Below are 27,374 nucleotides of genomic sequence, written 5' to 3'. Positions count from 1 at the left end.
AGCTCAGGGAACAACCAAAAGGGGAGACCCCAGCTTTAAAGACTATTCCTTGTCTATCTGTTTACTTCTCCCAGAGTCGGGTAGCCCAGGGGAACAAGGCATTTCAGGTTTTCACTTAGCTCTGATATATATTAAGTATATTAAAGACTTGGAACTAAAGCTTTATCTTTAGTTTACCTCTTCTGCCCATTAGTGGAAATTCTCCTTAGGGGACATCCAGGCATCTGAGCAATTTGGAAAAGTATTTGAGAAAAAAATCGTTTCTGGTAGGAAAAAAAATTACATTTCATAATACTTTTTTTGGTTATATGTCTGAAAGATATATCACTAAGAGAATACATGTTGAATGTATCTTAGGTTCTGTTATTAGATTTGTGTGGAAAAGATCAGACAGTTATAGAGATTATGGATGTGTGGGCTATTAAAGGCAGACAAGATAGGAAGGAGGCAGGCCAGCAGCATGTATTTTAAAGAATTTTTTCAACCAGAAAAAGACATTAATTTTAGTGGAAGAAAAAAACTAAAAGGTTCCTATTGATTAGGAACAGCATGCATCTGGAAAATTAGATGTTTTACAGGTAAGTAGGTAGTAAGTTTAGGATGGTTAGTTTTTTTCTGGCAGAGAATTAGGCACTGTGGGAAGTTAAAAAATAGATGTGAGTGGTTACAAATAATATGTTTGCTCTGGAGATGCCTGTGACATAAGGATGGTTTATTTCTAAGTGCAGTTCAATATTCAGTATAGTAATAAGGCATTTTGAGTGTTTTTAAAAAATCCTTGGGTAATGCCAAGTTTCATTTTTTTAATATTTAGGAAAATGAATACTTGTGGGCAGTATTTTTCTTGATTCTTGAGTCTTTTGAATGTAATCTTCATAATGAAATTTTGATAGTTTTCCCGCTAAGAAAAGAGATCTTCAGTTTTGGAGAACAGCAGCAAAAAGCCTTGTCTACCTCTGGCTTTGAAAGGGTGATAGAGGAGATGTTTGTTTCAGCTCAGATAAGAAAATTTAGAACACAGACTAGGTGAACTTTCATATAATGATTTTAAGATGTTTCCCCAGGCTAATCTACTCTTTAAAGCAAACCTACAGATGCTTAAGATCAGGCATAGATGTATTTTTATGAGTTGCCTTCATTTGCTGCTTACATGAATATTAAAAGCTGATGTGAATATTATGGAAGAATGATGTGAAAAGCAGTGAATACAAAATCTTTTAAAATGATGTACTTTTAAGTGATTCTTATTTTCTCAAAGAGTCTTCAACTTTATCTTGTTTAATATATACTATTTTCCAAGCCAGATTCTTTTAACTCCTCATCTAAGATTTAAGTTTAGGTCAGCACTATTCTGTTCAGTGATAATAAACAGATTGTCAACAGCAAATAAAGTAATATTAGAGAAATAAAATTTTCTTGTTTTCTGACATCTATCAGAAACACATGTAACAAATATTTACATAGAACATTAAAAATTGGTTGAATTAGTTTTAAAAAATTTTTTATAACTGCATTTCAAGATAAATGGTTTCTCATGTCATCTAAAGTTTTTTTTATTTTATACCTTAACAATCATATCTAAGAAGAGGTCTATAGGTTTCACTTGACTGCCTAAGGCATCCCTGAGACCCAGAAAAGAATCTGTTTTAGAAGTTAATCCCTTCATTTTATGTATGAAAAAAACATGTTGATTACACAAGTAGACAATAGTGGCTAAGCTGGGAATTTTTTCCTCTAGGAATTGTCTTGAGCTCTTTATATTTTTTCCATGGAAGTTACTTTGGAATTTATTTATGTGGAAATGTAACTAAACAAACAAAAACTCCTTTGTTTTCTAGGAGATGATTTTCCCAAAAAGGCATTTGTTTTTTAATCAGATCTTTGATTTTATTGGCATAGGGAATTTGGAGGAAATTTCTCTTAACACTTCAGTTTGGAGGTACTTCTGCAAGATACAGTGTTAAATTTCTGAGGGCACTAAAAGGTTAAATGACTAGCATAGGGTCATTTAGTGTGTATGAGACAGAATTCTACCCCAGGTCACTTTAACTAGCTCCATCCAAGCTACCTTACATAGTCATACATGTGATTTGTTGGCTATAATTGTATTTTTAGAGTGTTGAACTGATTGCTGAGGGCATTGAGATTTATGCAGGGTCCCTAGAATGTGTCAGAGGGAGAACTCTTGACTCAGGTCTTCCCAACTTTCACTCCCAATTCTTTGTTCATTACACTGTGTTGCCTTACATATATGTGTGAATGTTTGCATTCTAGACATTGTTAAAATGATGTACACAAAACCATTAATTTGCCCTAATAGCCATATTAGGATATTTGCCATTTTTTTCTATTATTACTTTAATTTTACTTCACTTTAACTTTTTGATTTGAATTGGATTTTCAGAAAGTTTTACTTATCCTCATTTCTATCCATGTAATTGTAATAGTTTTTAAGATGCATTTTTTTATTAGTCACATGTTGAGATTCTCTAGTTTGAAATCTCATCAGTCTTCACACTTATAAAAGAACACTTTTCTTAATGTGATCAATTATAGTATATTACCACATTACTAGTGGGAAAAGTCCTAGTTTTAGTCAGAGGCCTAAGTTCAAATCTTGCTTCTGAAGCTCCTCCTATGTGTGTTTACCTTGGCTAGTCAAGTCATTCAACATTTCTTTTTAATGGTTTGACTTGATTTTTTTCTTCTGCAGCATGATAATTGTATAAATATGTATGCATATATTGGATTTAACATATTTCTACTATGTTTAACATATATTGGACTACTTGCCATCTGGAGAGGGCGTGGGAGAAGGGGAGGAAATTGGAATACAAAATTTTGCAAGGATTAATGTTGAAGAATTGTTCACACATATGTTTTGAAAAATAAAAAGCTTTAATAAAAAAAAATTGCTCATAAAAAAAAGAAATTGTATGATCTTGAGTAACTCACTAAACCCCAATTGCCTCAGCAAAAAAAAAAAAAAAAAAAAAAAAAAAAAAAAATTAAGTGACTTGCCTAGGGTCACAGCTTGGAAGACACTTAAGTGTCTGAGACCACATTTGAACTCAGGTCCTCCTGACTTCAGGGCTAGTGTTCTATCCACTGTGCCACCTAGCTGCCCCCTTCATTTAACTTTTTTGGTAGAGATGGTTTCATCTATAAAACAGATCTAACTATTTAGTCTTAGATAGTCTTAATTGTGTAAGTAGTCTGATTCTATAACACTTTTACATTCTGATTTCTCAAGACAGTGTTTCAGCCTTTATCTATCTTTTGATTAACTATTTCTACTTACAGTCTTGATAGATAACAGAGCTTTTGGAAGCATATTATGCATTTTTGCCTTTTTATACCTGGTAGGAACATAGTGGCTTAGTCAGACCTCCCAAAGAGTGTCAAATTATTAGGTATTGATTTTTAACTCTTATTAATGTGATATTATTTGTGATAACCTTTTACTTCCAGTTGAGTTAAACTTCAAAGCAAAAACTTCAGATTTGAGAAATACCAGCAAATTGAACCTTTTTGAACATAATTGTTTTGATATAGAACCAGGTGATCATAGGTTCTTAAAATTAAAAATTTCCTCAGTACTATGTGATTAAATATGTAATTCAAAATGTAAACTAGTAGCTGGCCTTTTCATCTGATTAGTAATGATAGGATAATTGAATATTTAAAATATATTTATATTACATAAATTATACATTTAAAATAATTTTTTAGTCATGGTGGTTTGCATTTGTAATTAAAGGTGTTTTTTTTTTTAAACCACAGTCTCCTTTTTAATAGAAGAGCAATTTTTTTTTTGAAAAGTGAATGCAGAATTTCTCAAGTATAAAGTACATGCAAAATACAAGTATAAAATAAAATATAATAATAAAATTAATTATTTCTAATTAAAAGCCTTTAAAAAGTTATGTGACACGTAAGACTGGGTTGAAGTCTTCTTCTGGCATATAGTAGCTATAGTACTGGTCAATTTTTTAATCTCTTAAATTCCAGGTGACTAAATTCCAGCTGAGTTGCCAGGTTGAGTTGATGGAGGGGAGAAAATGTCTCTATCAGGAGTTCCTCATATGAGTAAATAGCCTGTGTGGGCTAGAAAAAAATCAATTTTAGAAATTCTAGCAATTGATTCTAGGCTAGAGAAAAGGAGCCCAAAGATGGACTCCTATAAAGCCATAAAAAGGATGTTATCTAGGGATTTGAGCTGTTGAATGGAATGATTGTATCTTTTTTCAACCTGGGTACTTAACTTCCAGATTCTCTGGGGCAGAGGTGTGAAACACTCTTAATATTCCAGTGTGATCCAAACCAGATTAAAATATAATTGGGAAAGATTTGACAAAGTGAGATAGGATATTGGGGGAAAATATTCCTGTGTATTCCTAACTTCTAATTTTATACACCTAACACCTCTATTGAGTTTTGAATAGTGAATAGCCCAAAATCAGAGCTAGCCTTGTAACTTAGCCCTATATCACTTGTATGTGATGACTGGATACTGATGTACACAGAATAGAAAATGGTTTTGGAGAAAGTAGGGCACCTAGGTAGCATCATCTTCAGTAGTTCACATCTAGCCTTAGACATTTTAATTGCAGTGTGACCAAGCAAGTCACTTAACACTGTTTGCTTCAGTTCCTCATCAATAAAATGAATTGGAAAAAGGAAATGGTAAACCATACAAGTACAGATGCCAAGAAAAGACCATAATGAAGACTCACATAAAAAGACTGAACAACAAAAATGGATAAAGTATTCACTAATTCTGTTAACATGCACATACATTTGCTCCCACATACTTGCATAACACATAAAATAGAATTCATTTCCTTCCTTACTTGTTAGATTTAGAAATTTACTGTTATTGTCAGGGGTTAATTATACATTTTGATCAAGTGTGTGGCTTCAGCTCAATTATTGGAATCATAAAGACTATTAATGGTGGACTTTTTTGTGAGATGTGCAGAAGTGTGCTAGGTTTGTTTTCAGAGCTTAGTTAGACATTTTGAGGACTGAAAACAACAAGAACCTCTTATAGTTATTTTATTCATCTGTTTTCTAATGAGAGAAAAGTATGGTATTTTTTATTTTAATACTTAGGATGTCAGGCTTGGCAATAAGATCAAACCTTAAAGCTCTCCAGGTATTCCAAATTTTCACTTTTTTAGGAGGGGGGGAAGGCATTTCAGTGCTAACTAAATGTGCCTTTTTCCTTCTCCTTGTTTTCTTTATATTACTGAGTGATCATAAAATAAATGAGTATTTGTGGTTCAGTCTCTCTACAATTTTCTTTAAAACACATAATTCTGTGAAAAAGCTAGTGGTATTAGAAAATAATTGTGGCAAGGATCTGAAAATTAAAAAAAAAAAGATGTACTTCAAAGAGATTTACTTCCTTATAAAAGGAAGGACTGAAAAGGTTAGGAGATCACCTAATGGAAATTGTTACTGGCTTTCTGCCTCATTTCTTTAAAGCCTTGGGCTTGTAATACTAATTTGCTTGGTTGGGGGCAATTATAGAGCTCTATTACTCATTATATTTTACTTAGCCATTCATTTGAGGCTATATTTAACATGTCTGAGTACAATAAAAACCCTTTCAAGAAGTTTCTACCTTAAAATTTTCTAAATGCAATCTAGTCTAATTTTCAAGTCTTATCTTTGAGTCTGATTCCCCCCCTTCCATTTCTCTTCTGTTATCCCATCTTAAAGTTTTTTTTTTTTAATTAAGTCCTTCTTAATATACAATAAAAACTTTAGAGCTGAGATACATAAAAAAATCATCTCTCTCACTACCTCATACTCAGTGAGTAGAAGGCCAAACTAAACGTTTTTCCTTCAAAACCATTTACTCTTCTGATTTATTTTATCGTAATATCATTTTCTTAGTCACTTGGGCTCAAAAGTATGGAATCATTTGTTTGGCTCATTCTTCATCCTCGATATTGAAATAGTAACTAAATCCTGTTGATATTTTTCATATGAAATTTCTTGTTTCTGCTCTTCATTGTCATTCTCAGAGCTCTAGTTTACGATAATCTGATAGTATTTTATTTTTCCAATTATATGTAAAGATAGTTTTCAACCTTCATTTTTTAGAAAGATTTTTATTTTCAAAACATAGACATAGTTTTCAATATTTATTCTTGCAAAGCCTCGTGTTCCAATTTTTTTTCTTCCTTCTTTTCCCCGTTACCTCCTTCCCTAGATGGCAGGTAATCCAATATGTGTTAAACAAATGCAATTCTTCTATGGATATTTCTACAATTACCATGCTGCACAAGAAAAATCAGATCAAAAAGGAAAAAAAATGAGAGAAAACAGTTCAAGCAAACAATAATAAAAAAAAAAAGTGAAAATACGAGTTGTGATCCATACTTGGTCCCCACAGTTTTCTCTCTGGGGGCAGTTGGCTCTATCACAAGACGTTGGAATTTGCCTGAATCACCTCACTGTTGAAAAGGGCCACATCCATCAGAATTGACCATCATATAATCTTCTTGATGCCATGTACAGTATTCTCTTGGTTCTTACTCACTTCACTCAGCATCTGTTCATGTATATCTCTCTAGACCTCTCTGAAATCATGCTGCTGATGGTTTCTTATAGAATAATAATATTCCATAACATTCATATACCATAACTTATTCAGCTATTCCCCAACCTATGGGCATCCATTCTGTTTGCAGTTTCTTGCCACTATAAACATTTTTGCACATGTGGATCTTTTTCTGTTTTGTATACTCTTTGGGATACAGGCTCCATAGATACACTGCTGGATCAAAGGATATGCCGAGTTTGATAGTCGTTTAGGCATATCAACATTAATTTTTAGAAAATTTTGAATTCCAAATTTTTTCTCTCTCCCTTACTTTCCCCTTCTCCAGCACAGCAAACAATCTGATCATATCATCTTAGCTTCTGTGATTTTAGAATAAGCTTTCTCCACTTATCTGGAGAAAAATGCTGAAAATTTTTTTTTAACATTCCTTTGTTAAAACCCTTCAATGATCCTGACTAATATACTATAGAAATTCTTTTGCCTGACTTTCAAAGATCTGTCTAAACTAATCAGTCTTCTCATTTCTAAAATATATAGAGAACTGAGTCATTTATAAGAATATAAGTAATTTCCCAATTGATAAGTGGTCAAAGGATATGAAGAGACAATTTTTAGATGAAGAAATTAAATCCATCTATAGTCACATGAAAACAGATAATTAGCCATCTATAGTCATGGGAAAAAAAAAAACCTAAATCATTATTGATTAGAGAAAAACAAATCAAAACAGCTCTGAAGTACCACCTCACACTTATTAGATTGGCTAAGATGATAGGAAAAGATAATGATAAAGATTGGAGAACATGTGGAAAAAAGAACATTAATATATTTTTGATGGAGTTGTGAACTGAACCAACCATTCTGGAGAGCAATTTGGAATTATGCTCAAAGGGCTATAAAATTGTGTATACTCTTTGATCCAGCAGTATTTCTACTGAGTATATATCCCAAAGAGATAATAAAAGAGGAGGAAAGGATCCAAATGTGCAAAAAATATCTGTAGCAGCTCTTTTTATGGTAGCAAAGAATTGAAATTGAGTGGGTGCCCATCAATTGGGGAATGGCTGAAAAAGTTATGGTATATGAAAGAAATGACATATATTCTATAAGAACCATTGAGCAGGCTGATTTAGAAAAGCCTGGGAAAACTTCCACATGAATTGATACTGAGTGGAGCAGAACCAGGAGAACATCACATGCAGTAGTAGTAATAAGATTATGTGATGATCAACTGTGATAAATTTAGCTCTTCTTAGCAATACAGTGATAACAGCAATACATCAAGACAGTTCCAGTAGACCTGGGATAGAAAATGCCACCTGAATCCAGAGAGAGAATTGTAGAGATTGAATGTACATTGAAGCAAACTATTTTTGCCTTTTTTTTGTTTGCTTGCTTTTTCTTTCTAGTGGTTTTTCTCCTTTTGTTCTGTTTTTTTTTTTTTTTTCTTACAGCATGACTAATAGGGGAAAATATTTAAAATGATATCATATTTATTACCTATATCAGATTGCTTGCTCTCCTCAGGAGGGAGGAGATAAGGGAAAGAGGAAGAAAAAAATTTGGAATCTTATAAAAAGGAATGTTGAAAACTACCTTTACATGTAATTGGAAACAAAATACTATAAAAAATTTTTAAAAAGACTATTTTTAAAAAATTATTCTTTATCTGGGCCTTGGACATAGCTGAATTATTGAACTAGGCCTTTCTTGCTTTCATTACTCTTTTCAGGTAAAGCAGTCTTTTTTTTTTTTTTTTTTTTAAATAACTTTTTATTGATAGAACACATGCCAGGGTAATTTTTTACAGCATTATCCCTTGCATTCACTTCTGTTCCGATTTTTCCCCTGCCTCCCTCCACCCCTTCCCCCAGATGGCAAGAGTCCTTTACATGTTGAATGGGTTGCAGTATATCCTAGATACAATATATGTGTGCAGAACCGAACAGTTTTCTTGTTGCACAGGGAGAATTGAATTCAGAAGGTATAAATAACCCGGGAAGAAAAACAAAAATGCAAGCAGTTTATATTCATTTCCCAGTGTTCTTTCTCTGGGTGTAGCTGCTTCTGTCCCTCTTTGATCAATTAAGCCTCTCTTTATCGAAGAGGTCCACTTCCATCAGACTACATCCTCAAACAGTATTGTTGTTGAGGTATATAATGATCTCCTGGTTCTGCTCATTTCACTCAGCATCAGTTCATGTAAGTCTCGCCAGTCCTCTCTGTATTCATCCTGTAAAGCAGTCTTCTTAAAAAAAAAAAAAAATTATTGAAATCGTCTTCCAACTTCACAGGCACTTACTATGCTTTCTTGTGCAGTGAGATGGTAACATGGATAGAGGCTTGGGTCTAGAATCAGGAAAACTTGAGTTCAAAATAGGTTTCAGAAGCAAATAGTTAATTAAGACTAAATAAGTCACTTAACCTCTGCCTCAGTTTGCTGAATTGTAAAATGGTGATAATAATAGCATCTCCCTCCTGGGCATGTGCAGATGAAATGAGATATTTTTAAAGTAATTAGCACAATGCTTAGTACATAATCCCTTCTTACCTTCCTCCATTTTTTCTTTCTTACTTCCCTTCCTTCTTTCCTTCTTTTCTTTTTTCTCGTTCTGCAAATTAAACCAAAACAATGATTTTTTTTTGACATTAGCAGAATCCAAAAATAAGTACCTTCTGCCTTATGTCTGGGAAGAGATGGGAGACTTAATTAAATATCAGTCACTATTGATTATTGCAGTAATAGAATTCTAAAATCTTTCATTTCCCCTCTTACATTATAGTGATCATTGTGTAATGTCATTTTTTCTTCCTATTATTTAAGAATTCTTAAAATTTCATCAAGTCCATCAAATGGCCTTCCACAGAACTAGCAGATCTTTCTTTCTTTCTTTCTTGCTTTCTTGCTTGCTTGCTTGCTTGTAGGATATATGGCTGAAAATATGGGATTGACATTTGGGGAGAATTTGAGGCAAGAAAGCCTGTGTAACATAATGATGACCAGATAGTTGTATGGTAGATTATTATTATTGCTGATTAATAGATATAACCAGTTCACAGAGTATTCAGTAATACAATCAAGATGTATTGATGCATATTGGAAAGAATTTCACACTCAGAAGTGATATGGATGTTCTGGTCATGTGTCTCAATAGTTATGTGACCACAGACGAATCATTCAACTCCTTTGAGTTTGATTTATCTATAAAATGGACATAATTGTAATATCTTTTCTCATAGTATGGGTTGTGAGGGTTAAATGAGTTACTATATGTACACTTTGCAAATCCTTAAAGTGCTTAATAATTGTTTGCTATAATCACTAACTTTGAAAATTGATTCCAGATAGAAATCTCTGCTCTCCACTGAATGTCTCTGGAGCAAAATGTTGAATGGGTTAGCCTATGGTTCTTGCTAATTGTCTGTGGAATTATTGGTTATGTGTTACTTTCAAATTCTTATTGCCATTATTATTTAATCATTTTAAGTACCATTTTGACATTTTAAATTATTCTCTGTAGCCCAGGAAACCAGAAAAATCTCTCCTAAACCAAAGCTACAGTTTTATTTCCTAAATTAGTCACTTTGGTAAACAGAACAACTGATCATTTGCTTTGTTCACTATAATACTGAAGACCCTTATAGTACAGCTCATCTTTAAATTGTGAATAAGCCCATAGTCTATTGACCCTTTAGAAATATACCCATAGTGTACAAAGTAACAGCAAGATTGCAAGACGATCAACTATGAATGACTTTGCTATTCTCAGTGACTCTGAAGAACCTTATGATGAAAAATGCTATCCATCCCCAGAGAAAGAACTGATTATCTCTGAATACAGATTGCAGCATATTTTTTTCACCTTAATTCTAGTTTTCTTGAAGGTTTTGGGGGGGATGTAGGATGAGACTGTTTTTTTTACACAACATGACTTTTATGGATTGTTTTGCATAACTTCACATGCCTTTTTTTTAAATAGCTTTTTATTTACAAGTTATATGTATAGGTAATTTTACAGCATTGACAATTGCCAAATCTTTTGTTGCAGTTTTTCCCCTCCTTCCCCCCACTCCCTCCCCTAGATGGCAGGATGACCAGTAGATGTTAAATATATTAAAGTATAAATTAGATACACAATAAGTATACATGACTGAACTGTTATTTTGCTGTACAAAAAAGAATCAGACTCTGAAATATTGTACAATAAGCCTGTGAAGGAAATCCAAAATGCAGGCAAGCAAAAATATATTGATTGGGAATTCAATGTAATGGTTCTTAGTCATTTCCCAAAGTTCTTTCGCTGGGCGTAGCGGTTCAGTTCATTACTGCTCCATTGGAACTGATTTGGTTCATCTCATTGCTGAAGATGGCCAGGTCCATCAGAATTGGTTATCATATAGTATTGTTGTTGAAGTATATAAGGATCTCCTGGCCCTGCTCGTTTCACTCAGCATCAGTTCATGTAAGTCTCTCCAGGCATTTCTGAAATCATCCTGTTGGTCATTTCTTACTGAACAATAATATTCCATAATATTCATATACCACGATTTATTCAGCCATTATCCAATTGATGGGCATCTACTCAGTTTCCAGTTTCTGGCCACTACAAAGAGGGCTGCCACAAACATTTGTCACATGCCTTCTTAAAGAAGGTGGAGGTGAGAAGGAGAAAAGGAGATAATCTTGAACTCAATTTTGTTTTGTTTTTTAAAGCTTTTTATTTTCAAAATATATGCATGGATAATTTTTAAACATTGTCCCTTGCATAGCCTTGTGTTTCAGATTTTCCCCTCTCCCCTCCCCTTTCCTAGGTGGCAAGCAATCCAATATATGTTATACATGTTAAAATATATGTTAAATCCATTACGTATAAACATATTTATACAATTCTCTTGTTGCACAAGAAAAATCGGATCAAAAAGGAAAGAAAAAGAATAAGAAAACAAAATGCAAATGAACATCAAAGAGTAAGAATGAGTTGTTATCCACACTCAGTTTCCACAGTCCTCTCTCTGGGTGTATGTAGATGGCTCTTTTCATCACAAGATCTTTGGAACTGGCATCTGTCATCTCATTTGTTGGAAAGGGTCACATTGAACTTAGTTTTAAAAACAAATGATAAAAATCGTTTTACAAGTAACTGGGGAAAAATAAAATATTAAATAGTATTTTAAAATAACTGTAGAAGAATCTGAGAAACTGGGTTACCTGAAATTTATTTTCTTTTCTCTTCAGTTCTTGAAATCATGAATCCTGTTTATAGCCCTGGATCTTCAGGGGTTCCCTATGCAAATGCCAAAGGAATTGGTTATCCAGGTAAGTCATTGCAAAATACTATTTGTTGTTATTGAACTTTAAAAATGTGGTTTTAGAAATAGATGAACAGTGTAAAGCCTATGTATTTACAAACATTAATCTTTATTATAGTCTACAAGGGAGAGAAAAGAATTCTCAACATTAATTCAGATATTAGAATTAAGAAGTTTATTAAGAAGCTTAAAGCAAATAACTTTATTGGTTATAACAATAAACAAGTTCTTCTCCCCACAAGGAACAGCCCTTTTTTTCCCCACTAGCTATCTTTTTTTTTTTTTTTTTTTAAGATTGAAAGAGTTTGGGGAGCTTTTAAATAGTTTTTCATTTATTGCTTTAACTTTTTTTTTTTTTTTTTGATCTTCTCCCTGCTTTATTATAGTTCTTTATATACAGTAATCTGGCCTATTTTCCACATTTGTTGGCTTTCCCATTTGCCTTTAATTTCTTTGTAACTTTGCTTAACCAGTTTAGTTTCTTTTTAATTCCTTCTGTCTTTTGAAAGCACTAGAGATTGTTTCTGTGCCTATAAAGTGATTATGTAAAAACCATTCTTACTTTGTTTCTTTTGTTTCTTAGACTTTCTTTTCATTAGGTTCTTTTTTTGATTAGTGCACTGTTAAATTCTGCTTCAATCTCAGTTTCACTGATTGCTCAGCTTCTTTGGAAAGATGGCCATCCTTGGTATCCTGTTGTAGTTCTTTCACTAGCATTTATCTGTCTTTAGATAATCAGCTGTTTTCTTTCTAAATGGTAAGGACTAAATTAAAAAGTACATTTGCCATAAATGATCTTGTACTTTGTGACTTAGAAAATTGCCTTTGACACAATCCAGAAATTTTCTTGACTATCTTTGGCCCAATCAGTTGGTTTTCTAGCACATGGAATTAAATCCATATCCAAATCCTCATTGGAAAATTATCATTTGTTAATATTAGCTGTCCATGATATGTACCTTAATCTTACTTCCATTCCACCTTAACCTTACATATGCTGTCTATTTCTTGGGCCTTAAAGGTATTTGCACATATTTCTAACCCTATTCTATCTTCCCCCACTTTGCCAGACTCCTCCCTATTTATCTTTGTGTCTGCTGACACTGTAAAGAGGAGCTATACAACCACCATGAAGCTCTTGTTGAAAGTGAGAAGGTGCTATCATAAGACCATGGATCTCTAATGAAGATTCTTAGGCATTGGCAAGTGGGAAGAATCATCTTTTTACTCCCTAAAGGGGGTGGGGGGGAAGATGTTAACATGTTAGTTCATAGCCCTTTTTTGAGATGTATAAAGGTGCTAATTTATAGATTTGACTTAGAAAATTTGGAGGTGCACTGCTTTCCTATAAATCTGAGACATGATGGAGACCTTGCTAAAGCTTATCAGACTGGTGGTTGATAAATTTGTATGATTGATGTTGAAGAGAATGATTATAGAGCTTTGGAGTACATCATTAGTAATTTGGAACTTCTAAATAGGAAACTGAAACATATTCAGACTCAGGTGATTTCATCTCTTTGATTTGGTGATCAAGTGTTTGGGAAATACAGGAAAATTTAGGAAATGAACAGCTGATTACATAGATGGTATGATAGACCATCATGAAATTTCTGCATCAAAACCTATCATGTCAGTGTAATTGGATTCTGGCAAGAGATAGAATGTACCTTACAGAGATTGGGGAAAAATGTATTTGGCCAATGATATCTTGATTTAAGAAGACTTTAAAGTAAATTTTAAAAGGGAGAGAAAAAAGCATCTAGATAAATTAATAAAATTAGATATTATGGAGAATATGTTGCAGCACAGAAACTGTATTGTTGAAGTATGGTGCCTAATAAGTCTTAAGTAAAAATAGCTCTGGAATAAGGTTTATGTTCTCATACCAGCATAGAAAAGATGGCTAATAAAACAAAGTGAACTTGAGGTTAATTCAAAAGGTAAATAAAATATTATTAAGACTGTGTTATGGGCTTGGGTTCTGGCAATAGAATGATGCACCTTGTTTAAAAGAAACATATAACAGCATAATTTCTTCAAGAAGTTATACCAAATTAAGTTTTTTTTTTCTTTTGACATTGTTTCTAAATTTTGTGGGTCTGAAAAATAAGTATGACAAGTCTAGATTTTTAATGACACACAGTATCTCATATTGTTCTTATGGAAAAGATGGGTAAAAGTGTTATAGACGATAGTAAAGAATTATAGATGTAGAGGTTAAGAGATTTCAGGGGTCCTTTTACTCATCTCTTGTTGCAAGTCAAGAAACTGAAGTATGTTCAGAGAATTGTTTTAAGGCTGAACTTTTTAAAAATAGCAGAGTTCATGTTTGGAACCAGATATGCCTCCATATGTAGAGGTTTCTACTATATCTCAATTAGATGAATTCAGAACTGATTGAATGGCTGGTTACAAGAGGAGTCATAAATGATTTGTTGTCAACATGGAAAGAAAATGACCCAGGGATCTGTACTTTTTTTGTGTGTCCTTGATTTTATCATTGACTTGGAAGTAGTCATGGATATGATTGTCATATTTGCAAATGACACAAAGCTAGGAAGTAAGAGATAACACCCTAAATGAAAACCACTATTTAGAAAGATCTTGGCAGGCTAGACCATTGGGCAAAATTGAATAAAATGAAGTTTAATAGTGATAAATACTCATAAGTTTAAAAAAAAATCAATTTCACAAGAATAAGATGAGGTTGGATGACTAGATAACAGTTTCCCTAAAGAGCTGTATCTTAGTTTAATATGAATCAACATTCTAATTCTACACTCAAGAAAGCCAGTGTAATCTTAGGCTATGTTAACAGAGATATATAAGAAAATGATAATCCAAATGTAGTATGCCCTGGAATGTTGGGTTACATTTGACGCTGTTGACCACGTTTCTCCTTGGATATTTTCTCTTTTAGTTTTTGGTATACTACTATATTTTGGTTCTCCTACCTATCCGGCTGCTGCTTTATGGTCTTTTTTTGCTGGATCTTCATCCATGTCATTCTTATCCAACTGTGGTTGTCCCCTAGGACTTAGTCCTGGGCCCTTTTCTTTTTTCTTTATTTTCTTAATTATTTATCTCATACAGCACCCATGGGTTCAGTTATTATCTGTCTAGGTCATCTGCACATCCATATGTTCAGACTGAGACTGTTTCCTAGGTTCCTTTCTCATATCAACAACTATGTATGGACATTTTGAACTGGATACCCCCTAGGCATGTCAGATTCTATCAGGATGGCCAAAACAAACCTCACTGACTTCCTCCCAAACCTCTCTTTCAAACTTATCTGTTACTGTCACCCTAATACCCTGCCTCCCCTATATAAAAGGATCCTGAAAGTGTGGAGATTTTGGAAAGCATTTGAGTGAGGATAAAAGAAAGAAACAGAAGCAATATTATTGCATGAATTTGTATTATAAATTGCCTCACAAATAGGAATATGACTGATACTAATGCAAATTACCAAACTGGCACAGGGGCAAGATTTTAGTAATAGAAAGCTTCACTCTTTTATAGACCTATTGTAAATCTTACTCTTCTTAAAGCAGAATACCTGATAAATTGTTAGCTTTTCTAATTGCATCTTCCATCTCCAAGAAGGTAGAGAAGGCAAAGAAATAAGTTATTTTAGATTTAATTGTGTTCAAGAGGAATTGGGTTAGTGATGTGTAGTTAGTACTGGCAGGTGCCCTGTTTAGAGTTCATAATAGCCAAGGAAGAGAACGTTAGACTTACTTAGATATGTAACTAGACTTTACTAAAACGGATTCCAAAAAATAGGGAGAAATATAGATATAGAAATCTTATAGCTTGAGATTTTAGAGGGAACTATAACTTAAGGAATGAAAGTCTAAAAAATGAAATTTCAACTTTACAACTGTGTATAATCTTGATAAGAGACTAAGGCGGGGGCTATTTTGAGAAACCAGGAGCTATATAAAAATGATATATGGGACTTTTAATTTACTATATATTTGGACCAAGAAGAAAAGTAAGGAGTGATAGGCTTACTGGTTGGGACATATGATGTAATATGAAAGGATGATAAAAGAAGACAGAACTATTTAGCTATTTTACTTTCACTTTCTGTTAATAGTTCCATCATTCCCCTTTTTATCTAAGCTTGAAAAAAATCTTCCCATATCCAGTTGAATGGTGATAGTGATGATGAGGATGATGAGGTTGATACTAATAATTGCCAGGATTTATATAGTACCTACTTTGTGCCAGGAACCATGATAAGTACTTAGAATCATTTTAATTTAATTTTCATTTTATTTAATATTCATCATAAGGTGTCCGAGGGTCAAACAGTTAGTATTTGTCTGATGCTTAATTTGAACTCAGCTATTCTTGTATGGGCCCAGTGCTCTATCCACTGGATTTACCTACCTTCCCAGGTGTTCACCATATCTATTGATCTCTGAAATATTCCGAATCCTCTGAAATAATTTTCCGAATCCAAATCTTGCTACATTTCTGCTGCATCTGCTGTAAATCAGACATTAATACTGGGCTTAGTTAGAATTAAGAGAGTGAGTTCATGTTCTGGCACCAGCTGAAATTTAACTAACTACATCATCATAGAGGGAATGATCTTTTTGAGTCTCAGTTTTTCCATCTGAAAAACAGGGATAATAACATTTGTACTTTCTCAAAGAATAGTTTAGTTTTAAAATAAGTAACTTTAAGCACTGTGTCAATATGGTTTTGGATAATTATTATAATTACTATATTTCATCTATTATTACAGTAGCTTTCTAATTGTTCTGTCTGGCTAACTTCCTTTTGGGGAGCATCCAGAGTCCTCTACAAACTTGTTTTGATTTATCTTTCTAGTAGTTTCACAGTGTGTTTTTTAATGTGTTCTACAGTCTTTCCAAAAAAGATTTCTGAACTTGACATTCCCTTTCCTGTCTTTGAGCATTCATTCTCATCTTCTCATTGTATGGATCATTGATTTCAAGGAACTTTATCTTTTACTCCCTCTTTTACTGATTACAAAACCGAGGGCCAAAGAGGGAAAATGACTTTACTAAGGTCACACAGATAATAAATGTCCCTGTCTTTAATCATCTTTCTAATGTGGAAATATCCCCTCATGATTATTGATGTTTTATATCTTTTTACTATAAATCTTTAGGTCAAGGATTGTATCATTTCTATTTAGATCTACCTATTTTCTTATGGGGTGTCTTAGATGAACTAGGTGCTTTGTAAATATTTAAAACTCAAATTGAATTTTCTTCATTAAGCCCAGTGATCTAATTGGAAATAGCAGAATAAACTAAAAAAAATGAGTTAAGTCTAATTATCTTTCAACTGAAAGAAACAAAGAATTTTAAGGCTGCTGTAAAATTTGAGAAACTGAAGAAAGGGAAAGTTGCCTGAAGGTTGGAGATTAACAAATGGTTCTTATTAAAAAAGGAAAGAGGGAACTATAGAAACTGTAAACCCTTAAATTTGTTGTTGATCTCCAGTAAAAATCCAAACTGTATTATTAAATGTAAAACTTGTTAATATTTTAGGAAATAATATGGACTTATCTGATTGAGTTTGTTAAATTCAAGTCAGTTGAAAGGTAATCCTATTTTTCATTTTTTTGATTGGGATATTAGGATGCTGTATACAGAAATCATCTTCATTTCATCTAGTTATTTGACAATGGCTTTCACAGTTTTGTTGTGTTGGTTAAATTTGTCTGAATGTAAATTTGAAACTTGCTGAACCATCAAATTCTAGCAATTTGTCATAAGTTTGTTAATCTTAAGAGATGACTTCAATATCGTGGTTTTGTTTTCATCAGTCAACTGGATTTGGGGTCTTTTCTTTGCCACTTAAAGTCTTTGAGAAAAATTTTGCCTGGATACTGGAGGTTACATGAATTTCACAAAGTTACATGGCTAATGAGATAGTAGAAGCAGGACCCAAACTTAGGGTTTTGTCCTTAAAGCCAGCTCTCTTTCCCCTCATATCATGTCACCTCTTATTTCTTCAAAAGTTATATGTATTTAATCATGGACTTAGAGACATCTCTCTGAACGTGGCCCATTACAATTAAAAAAAACAAACAAACAGAAGACATTGCTAACATTTGTGCTGCTTTACAAATGAGTCAGTTAGTTTGGATGTGAATTTAAATACATGTGGCAATCCAAGTTGTAAAACTATTATCGTGGAATAACCTTGGAAATTTTTTCCCCCCTCAGCTGGCTTCCCAATGGGCTATGCAGCGGCTGCTCCTGCCTACTCCCCTAATATGTACCCTGGAGCAAATCCAACTTTCCAAACAGGTATGCCTACAGATGAATTGTTGTTAACAATTTTAAATAATGTGTATCATAACTTAAGAGAGAGAATTGGGAGAGTGGGAAATTTTAAGAGACTACTATATAAAATTAGAATTCATGTGTTCCTAATGTTGGCTTGATATTAAACTTCAACCTAGTAACTGGGAACAACTTCAGCTAGTTAGCATTTATATATAGTGCTTTCTTAGGTTTGTAGAATGCTTTATCAGGTACTTCATTTTATCTAAACAACCCTGAGAAATGCTATCTTTATCCTCATTTTACAATTGAGGAAATTGAGACAGATGGAGGATACGTAACTTGCCCAGGGCCACAAAGCTAGTAAATGTTTGAGGCCAGATTTGGACTCTGGTTTTCCTGACTTTTCAGGCTCAGCTGCTCTAATATTAAAACTAAATAGAAATATTGTAACATTTACATGAATAAACTGTTGGCCTTTGACTTATGGATTGGTGTATCATCTTGTAATCTGGAGTATTCTATTGTAAAAACAGGTTGGTTTAGGTTATAAAATTTTGTTTTCCATATCTTCTTTCTGCTTTAAAAATGTTTCAGATTTAATAAATTTGCATTGTAACTGAAGACTTGTTCATTGTATATCTTCTTGGGTTATAGCATTTTAATCATAAAGGCATTCCTGAATAGCATATTTTCCTTGTTGTATACACATTTTCTCTGTTATAACAAAAGCTTCTTGAAATCTGTACATCACTTAACACAATGCCTGGCAAAGATAGATAATAGATGCTTTTACACATGCTTGTTAGCTGATTGATTCTCATTCCAGCTGCTTCCTTGATTATTGGTATGGATAAGATTATCTTCTCTCCTTTCCTTCATTTCCTTCACCCCCATCCCTGATATCCATATTTTCTCTATCCATCAGGGCACTCAGATCCAGGCTAATCTCTCTTCTATGAAAATTTCTATCTCCTCATAAATCATAAGATTTCATTACTATTTATTGAACCTCTAATTGAACTAAAATTCATATTTTGATAGAAAATAAACATCTTCAGGATAGGAACTGCTTTTTTTCTGTGTAACTCTGGCATATTTATCCCTTAATAAATGTTTGTTGATTGATTAATTTCTTGTTTGTGCTCTTCCTGCCCACAACCTCTTTTATGTATTTGTATTGTCTTTGAAATTAAACTGTGAACATTCTGAGGACAGGTTCTTTGTGTTCTGTGTCTGAGGCCCTGTCCAGGGTACTGGAAGTGATGTGAAGGTGGGAAAGGAGGAAGAAAAACAGGAAAAAGAATAATATATCAGTATGTAAGCATCAGATAGTCTTGACAGAAGAGGTTAAGAAGAGCTATCTAAAGTAAGCATCAGAGAGTCTTGACAGAGAAGGTTAAGAAGAGCTATGTAAAAGAAAGGATAGCTAGAACTTCAGTCTCATGGGGAGGAGTAAATAATTAGCTGTTCTATGCCTCTGTAGCTGTGAATTAGGATCTTCCTAATTCATATTCCTGGTGGAGGAGATACAAGCATCCACTTGGACTTTTTGTTCTTGAAAGCCTTAGTATATCATCCTGAAAATACAGGTAGGAATGAACTATATATCTTTCTTGATAGCTGTCTAGATATGGATTTTTATCTAGACACATCTATAACTGGATTGCTAGATATAATTAATATCTTGAGAACATCTATCTAAATAGCTATGTAGATAGAAGTCTAGATATAGGTATACATACACATGTATATATGTATGTGTGTATACACATTTATGATATATGAAAATATGTATACATATATAGCTAAGTAGCTGTGAATAGCTGTCATCTATCTCTTTTTGTCAATATTTAGTTTGTACATATAGTCTATTGATAAAAATTTGTTTAATTTTCCATTGCTTTCAGTCCTGCATTATAGGAAACCACAGAATTTTAATCCTTTTACATGGCAATCTTCAGTTGTTTAAAGTTACTTTATCTTCAATTTTTTTTCCCCCTGGGTTAAATATTCCTAGTTTTTTCAATTGTTCCTTAATATGGTGCTGTCTTGGATTCTTCCCCATCCTAGTTGTCCTCTTCTTTGCATGTTTCAACTTCAAGGATGTTATTCCTCTCATTAGGCACAATATTTCAGATGTTTAATTAGGGGCAAATAGAGCGAGGATATTAGTTCTCTTGTTAATATATCCTTGGCATCTTTTTTTGCCCACTATTGTCATTTTCATAACTAGTTTTGAGTATATTACTTTATTACACTCTGCCATTCCAGGATCTTTTTTGCATCCCAAATTTGTCTTGTATTAGATAGTTATCTCTTAGCTTCATGTAATACAAAAATTTAATTAGATACCTATATTGAAATTCATTTAATTTACTGCAATTTAATATTCCATCTATATGGCTTTACTCTGGTCCTGTGGCAGTCCTTTTTCAATCCTGATTTTTAGAGAATCACTTCCTTTTTTAAACTGACTCCAGATTACTGTGTTCCTAAATGTTTTTAAACTAATGTTTTTAAATGTATAAAGTGAAATGAACTACAAAGGAAACAGTTACGTTGAAATAATTATCAAATTAATTTTTTAAAAAATTTGTAGATTCCAGGTTAAAACTCCTGCTCAAAAAAAAAAAAAAGCCCAATTTCACAGAAAACTATTCTTCTAGTTAACATTTTTTTGGGGGGTGGGGATGTTAATAGCCTAACATGACTTTCTCTAGTCTGATTTGCCATTTAAAAAATAAACAAAACAGTCTAAAAATAGTTACAGAGAGATTTTTTTCCTCAATGTGATAAAAAATAAAATAAAAAGAACCAGTGTAATATGCTTTGGTCAAAAGAAGAATTTACATTTAGAGAAATAGAAAGCAAGGATGTATAAACAAGAATGTCCATTCTTGCTGCTTTTATTTGACATAGTAGTAGAAATTGTAGCAATTGTAGGAAAACAAGAAAAAGATATATGATGATTAACTTTGTAAATAAGTTCAATATAGCATTATTTGCCCATGATATGATAATGTTTCTAGAAAATGCAGCTGTCTCAAGCAAAAGCATCTTTAATTCAGTTATATTTTGTTTTCAATTCCAATTTCTCTCCATTTCTCTCATCCATTAAGAAAACAAGAAAAATAAAACCTGTTACAAATATGTATAGTCAACCAAAACAAATTCCTTATTTATCTTATCTGATTCTTCTTCTTTCCCACCCCTGCCAAAAGAAAAAAAAAAGCTTCATATTCTATATTTTGAATTCATCAGCTAAATGAATATCTGGAGGTCAGTAGCATATTTCATCATGAATCTTTTGGAATTTTAATGGGTCATTATGTTCTTATGGCTTTCAGAGTGTTTTATCTTTACAGTGTTGTTATAATTGTTTTTTCATTCTGTTTACTTAAGTTTCTATCAGTTCGTTTAGGTTTTCTCGAAAGTATTGTTTTCATCATTTCTTACAGTATAATAATTTTCTGTCACACTCATGTTCAGCCATTGTTTAATTGATGAATACACTCTCAGTTCCAGTTCTTGGCTGCCACAAAAGGTTTTGCTATAAATATTTTTGTACATATAGGTCCTTTTTCCTCTTTCTTTGATTTCTTTGTGGTATAGATCTAGTAGTTGTATTGCTGTGTCAGAAGATGTGCAGTTTAATAGTTTTTTGGGCATAATTCCAAATAGCTTTCCAGAATGTCTAGACCAATTCAAAGTTTGACCAACAGTAGTGTATGAAGGTAACTGTTTTCCTATAGTTCCTCCAATATTTGTAGTTTGTTGGTGTGTGTGACAATCTTTTCAATAATGCCACCAGATATCAATGTGTATATGCTTTTTTAGTTTGTGGATCTCATGCAGTTATATGTGCACACACATATATTTGTGAGAGCCTTGTCTAATGAATAATGAAGATACTGCTATAAAAACTGGAGTATATTACTGATGACATTCTCCATGTAAATGAAAGTAGAGACTGAAACTATAGTTAAATGGAATGAAGCGTCACAGATTCTCCTTGGTTGGAAAAATAGAGTTAGTTGTGTCCAGACACTTCAAAAAAGATCATTTCTTGGAATAGTTGATCATCCTGCAATACATGATAATATAAGGCAAAATGACTACCCTGAAGATAATCATGGCTACTACTTGTTGGAGAGTATGAAGAGGTAGAGAATATTGTAAAGAACTTCATGAGAGATGTTACAGATCAGTGAGAGAACAAAATCTTGTAGGGTTCTTATAAGTTTTATGCCTCTATATCATGAATATTTTTAAGAACTAAGAAAGTACTGAACAAATAATTAGCGGCAAATGACATGTAGTCATTTCCATTTTTTTCTGAAATTGTAATTCAGTTATTGATGGAGGAATATTTATTAAATTAGCTATCTGCATGCAATTGTATCATAATACAAAGATAAAAAACACCACCAAACTAGAAGCAAGGGATACAATGAGATTTAAAACCACTGTAATTAATAACAGCGTCACCTTGACCTAAGCTATATTATTTACATGGAAAAGTGAAACAAAGGTAAAAGAAATGACAATTGCTTCAGTTACTAATATTTCCTTTCATATTTTTTAGAAAAACTTAACTGATATAAGCAAACATTATTACAACAATAAGAAAGAGAAACTGGGCAGCCAGGGACAATGCCAGTTTCAGATATAAATTCATTTGCAAAATGTTACAGAGGAAGATTAGTGAATTATAAAGAGCAATATCAATTCATAAGAGGGGTAGCTTGGTGGCACAGTGAAGACTGGGTAGACAGGGCAGACAGCCCTGAAGTCAGGAGGACCTGAGTTCAAATTTGGTCTCAGACACTTAATACTTCCTAGCTGTGTAATCTGGGACAAGTCACTTAACTCCAATTGTCTTAATTAAATTGCCTTTAATTAGTAAAAATTAATTTATATATGTGTATACTGTAGATATATATCTATATAAATATATAGATATATATCTCAATTCATAAGACAATGAAAAGCAAACTACAATTTCTCAGTGAGATTCCCAAAATACAACTTACACATAAGAACCTCTGAATTCATTTCAAGTGGTTACCTACCCTTTGTTTAAAGACTTTCAATTAAAGGGAAACCGATTTCTTCTAAGGCAATCCATTCTACTTTTACATAGCTTTAATTTTGGGGAAAATTTCCTTATATCCAACCTAAATGACTTCTTTGGAACTTCTACCAGCATCTTCTAGGTTTTTCTTTTAAAGCCAAACAGAACAAAACTAAATCCCTCTTTTATTCTTATCAGGATTTCACATATTTGAAGACAGGTTATTCTTTTCCCCATGCTATTTCTTTTCTGAGGTAAACACTCCCAGTTATTTCATTTTCTTAAGGCATGAACTCATACCTTCCTCTGGATGCTCTCCATTTTATTAGTGTGGTATCCAAATAGAATATTAATAAACCATATATTAAACTGAAGAGCATAAGAAATTAAAAACAAAACAAAACATTGCCAACATCTCTATAGTATTGGTTGCTTTTTATCACTGATGATAATGGATCACTGGAGAAAAGTCAGAGATAGTGTTCTTACAAAAAAGAAAGCAACTCAGTTATTGCACATGTTTTCTTTTCCATCTCTATAAACATCTTTATGAGAATAATCTGGACATTTTGAGTATATCTTTCGTAATTGAGATCAAGCAGTCTTTCACAATTTATTTTTAAAAAACAAATTACTTCTTCAGTCATACAGTTAATGAAAGGGTATAGAAATACAAGTTGTCCCAAAAGTTTTAGTGGAGTTTTGTTCTAATAGTTTTAAACTGCACTAAGATTTTTGAGATTCTCTGTACAAGATCCAACTGTATTTGTTGTTGGTAAAAAGAAAATATTTGCTTCAGTAAAGAATTATAACAGCTTTAAAGGCTCTCACCCAAGAATGTGTCATAACTGGAAGGCATACTTATAATGATAAAGATGACAGATTGAGTAGAATACTATCACTGAGTACAGAATTGTTCTAAAATGATAAAAAAAAAAAAGTAGCACATTTCAAGATTTGGATGTATGGTATTTTAACACCTTATCTTAACCTGGTTATCTCTATATGTAATTTGGATAGTATTTGTTTGTTTCCAGTATTCATTCTTTCTTTATTACACTTGCACTAAATATATAGCTATGTAACGTAACACTAGAGATATAGTGTTAAAAGTTCTGAATCTTTATATGTATCTTCTATTTTATATAATATGATCTATAAGAGTTACCTTTGTTGATTCATTTCTTTCGCATCTTTTCTAGATTGTGTAGAGGACTGCAGATAGTGGGAGAACTCTGGGAAAGGTATACTTGAAACAAGGACAGCAGGGTGCTTACAGTTAAGCACTTATTCAGTGTGATTGATAAGACAATGGTTCTCTAGTTCACATATACTCAGTGTGAGGTAATGATGTAATCACTGTAGTTAGCACTTACTCAGTATAATATGATGATGTCATGGTTCTACAGTTGGCACATGCTCAGTGTGCTACAGTGATATAATTGTACTAAGACATTTAAGGGATGAGAGGTCTTGAAATAAAGAAGACTTTGACCATCCTCATGCTGGCTCTTCTACCTCCTTCACTCCTTCACTAAGACCAAGGCTCATCCAGAGATCCTCCAGAAATTAGTCCAGACACGACAAGACTGTTTTACACTGACCAAGCTTTCAGTTTATGTTTATAACAATAGAATAGGATTTATATATTAGTGGTTTTTTAAAAAATGAGTTTTGTGGTCTTGTGTAGTAATGTTGTAAAGATAAATTCATAGATGGGAAAAGAGTAATCATTTTAACAGTGAGTTGTCAGACTTTGAGTGGAATCCCTGTCAGCTGAGTAAGCGCACCAGACTTGGAATTGGTAGTTCCACCTTAGGTATATGTTAACCCTGGGCAAGACACGTAACCTTTTTTAACCTCAATTTCTTTATTTGTAAAATGGGAATGATAGTAGCATATACTTAACAGTATTGTAAAAATCAAATGTCAAAGCATTATATAGATACTAGCTATCATCATCACTATTTTATTCCATGTATTTTGTCATGAATGGATGGTTAAGAGCATTTCTAGTAGTGAAAGGGATAGATTGGAGGAGTGGTTCATAGAAATTGTTCATTTATTTGGGAATGCTGCCTCTAAAGTTAATAACACAGAGTGACATTTGGAACATGAGTTTGCATAGGAAAATTTCTAATTGACATAGATAAATTGCCAATTATTTGTTCTACTACCTCTTGAAGGACAGTCCTCTCTTTACATTTCATTGGCTTATGCCATCTGTGTTTTAAATAGAATTCTTTTACCTAAAAACTCAAGTCTTATGTTATAAATTTGGTTGTCTCAGGTAATAATGGTAGATATCTATTTTTTTAATTTAATTTTAATTTTGAAATTTTTGGTAATAGGTAATCTGATAGTGTAGACCAACAAGAGTTCCTTTGTTCATTCATATACTAATTATTTATTATAATTAATGTGCTAAATGCTCTAAGAAAGTTATTTTCTTCAATCTGATTCTTACAACAAAGTCCTTTGCATTTCTCAAGTTTTTTTAAAAAAAATTTAAAGAAAGAATAGTTGATTAAAAACTGGGTATTTTGCATGTATTTTAAAAGCAAAAAGTTAATCAGATCATTTTGAAAGAGTAGATGTTTCTTTGGTTTTAAGTGTTTTATAAATATCACAAAAAGCATTAGTAACTAGTGATGAGCATCTACTGTATTTATTGCCTTGTGCTGCTCATGTGAGTAGGGGAAAGAGGAGGGAAATTAGAAAATAATAAATGCCCTTAAAAAATTTTAAGTCGAGAGAGAGGAAACATGTACATATAAAAATTACTTATATATGTAAAACAAAATTTTATATAGAACGTACATGTACACATATATAAAACAACTGGTAAAACACTTGGAAAGTAATGTCAGCAAGTTCAAGTTAATGTAATTAATATTTAAAGATTCTCATTAGCAATCACTTGTACCTTATGATATATTTGGATAGCATAAAGAAGAAAGGAACTTTCTCATATATAGTATTACAGAGTAAAATAAAATGTTCTCTGTCTTTGATACAAAGATGGTATCACAGATTATTTTGATTTTTTTATTGCAGAACAGTTTTAAAAAATTAACAAAATGAGCTTTTCATGCAACATCTAAAATATTTCATTAGAATTTTTATATTTAATTTTTTAATCTGGATCGTAAGTAGTCTAGGATTCAAGTAAGTAATATCGATAGCAGGCATTTATAGAACTTTAGCATTTCTAGAGCGCTTTATTGCACTATCTCACTTGATTACTCTCAATAAGCCCAGGAGTCAGGAGCTATTACTATCAACATTTTATTGATGAACAAACTGAAGTTCAGAAAGTATCACCAACTTATCCAGGGTAACATACCTGATAGGCCTTAGAGGCTAGTTTAAGATCCAGTTCTTCCTGATAGCAAATTTAATACTTAAGGTCATGCTATAGTGAATACTCTGTCAAAAAGATATTTATTAAATATTTTCTAAATGCCAGGCATGATGTTGAAATGCCAAGAATAATAGGAAAGGTAAATAAGAAATTATCAAGATAAAAGAATAAATTATGAGACTATTGGCATATTAATATACTTTTGGTGAAGCTGTGACTTGCTTCAACCATACTAGTATTCAGAGTAGGAAAGTCATTAATTTGCACATAGCCTGTGATCCAGAAATGCCACTATTAAACATAGATTCCAAGTTGGTTGAAGATAGAAGGAAAGATCTAATATTTGCAAAATGGGACAGTAGTTGTCTATCACTTAAGGAATGGCTGAACAAATGTTGTGACGTAACACTAATTAGATTGCACTATAAGAAATGATGCAGCTAGGTAGTACAGTATCAGCCCTAGAGTCAGAAAGGTCTGAGTTCAAATTCATTCTCAGACACTAATTGTGATCCTATTCAAGTCGCTTTACCCTGTTTGCCTCAGTTTTCCTCATCCTCATAAGCTAGAGAAGAAAATGTCAAACCACTCCAGTATTTTTGCCAAGAAAACCCCACATGGGATCAGAGTCGGACATGACCGAAATGACTAAAAAACTACAAGAAATAATGTATGTGAAGAATTCAAAAGTGATTGTAAAGGACCTCTATGAACTGATGTAGAGCAAATCCAGAGTAAAATTTATGGAAAGACCACAATAATGTA

At 32.6% G+C, this 27,374-nt stretch overlaps 1 protein-coding gene across 1 annotated transcript in view; it reads left to right on the top strand.

The window, feature by feature from the left end:
* Positions 1 to 27,374, top strand: part of FAM168B (family with sequence similarity 168 member B) — a 45,819-nt gene that overhangs the window by 1,570 nt on the left and 16,875 nt on the right. The window contains exons 2-3 of the mRNA XM_051985664.1: positions 11,814 to 11,894; positions 18,109 to 18,192. Of these exons, the coding sequence (XP_051841624.1) occupies positions 11,825 to 11,894; positions 18,109 to 18,192 (154 nt within the window). The 5' untranslated portion in view covers positions 11,814 to 11,824. The remainder of the gene's footprint in view (positions 1 to 11,813; positions 11,895 to 18,108; positions 18,193 to 27,374) is intronic.

The sequence above is a fragment of the Antechinus flavipes genome, chromosome 3 (genome assembly GCF_016432865.1).
Source record: "Antechinus flavipes isolate AdamAnt ecotype Samford, QLD, Australia chromosome 3, AdamAnt_v2, whole genome shotgun sequence".
Lineage (NCBI taxonomy): Eukaryota > Metazoa > Chordata > Mammalia > Dasyuromorphia > Dasyuridae > Antechinus > Antechinus flavipes.
The sequence above is the reverse complement of the archived record's forward strand: the minus strand, read 5'-3'. Positions and strand labels throughout refer to the sequence as shown.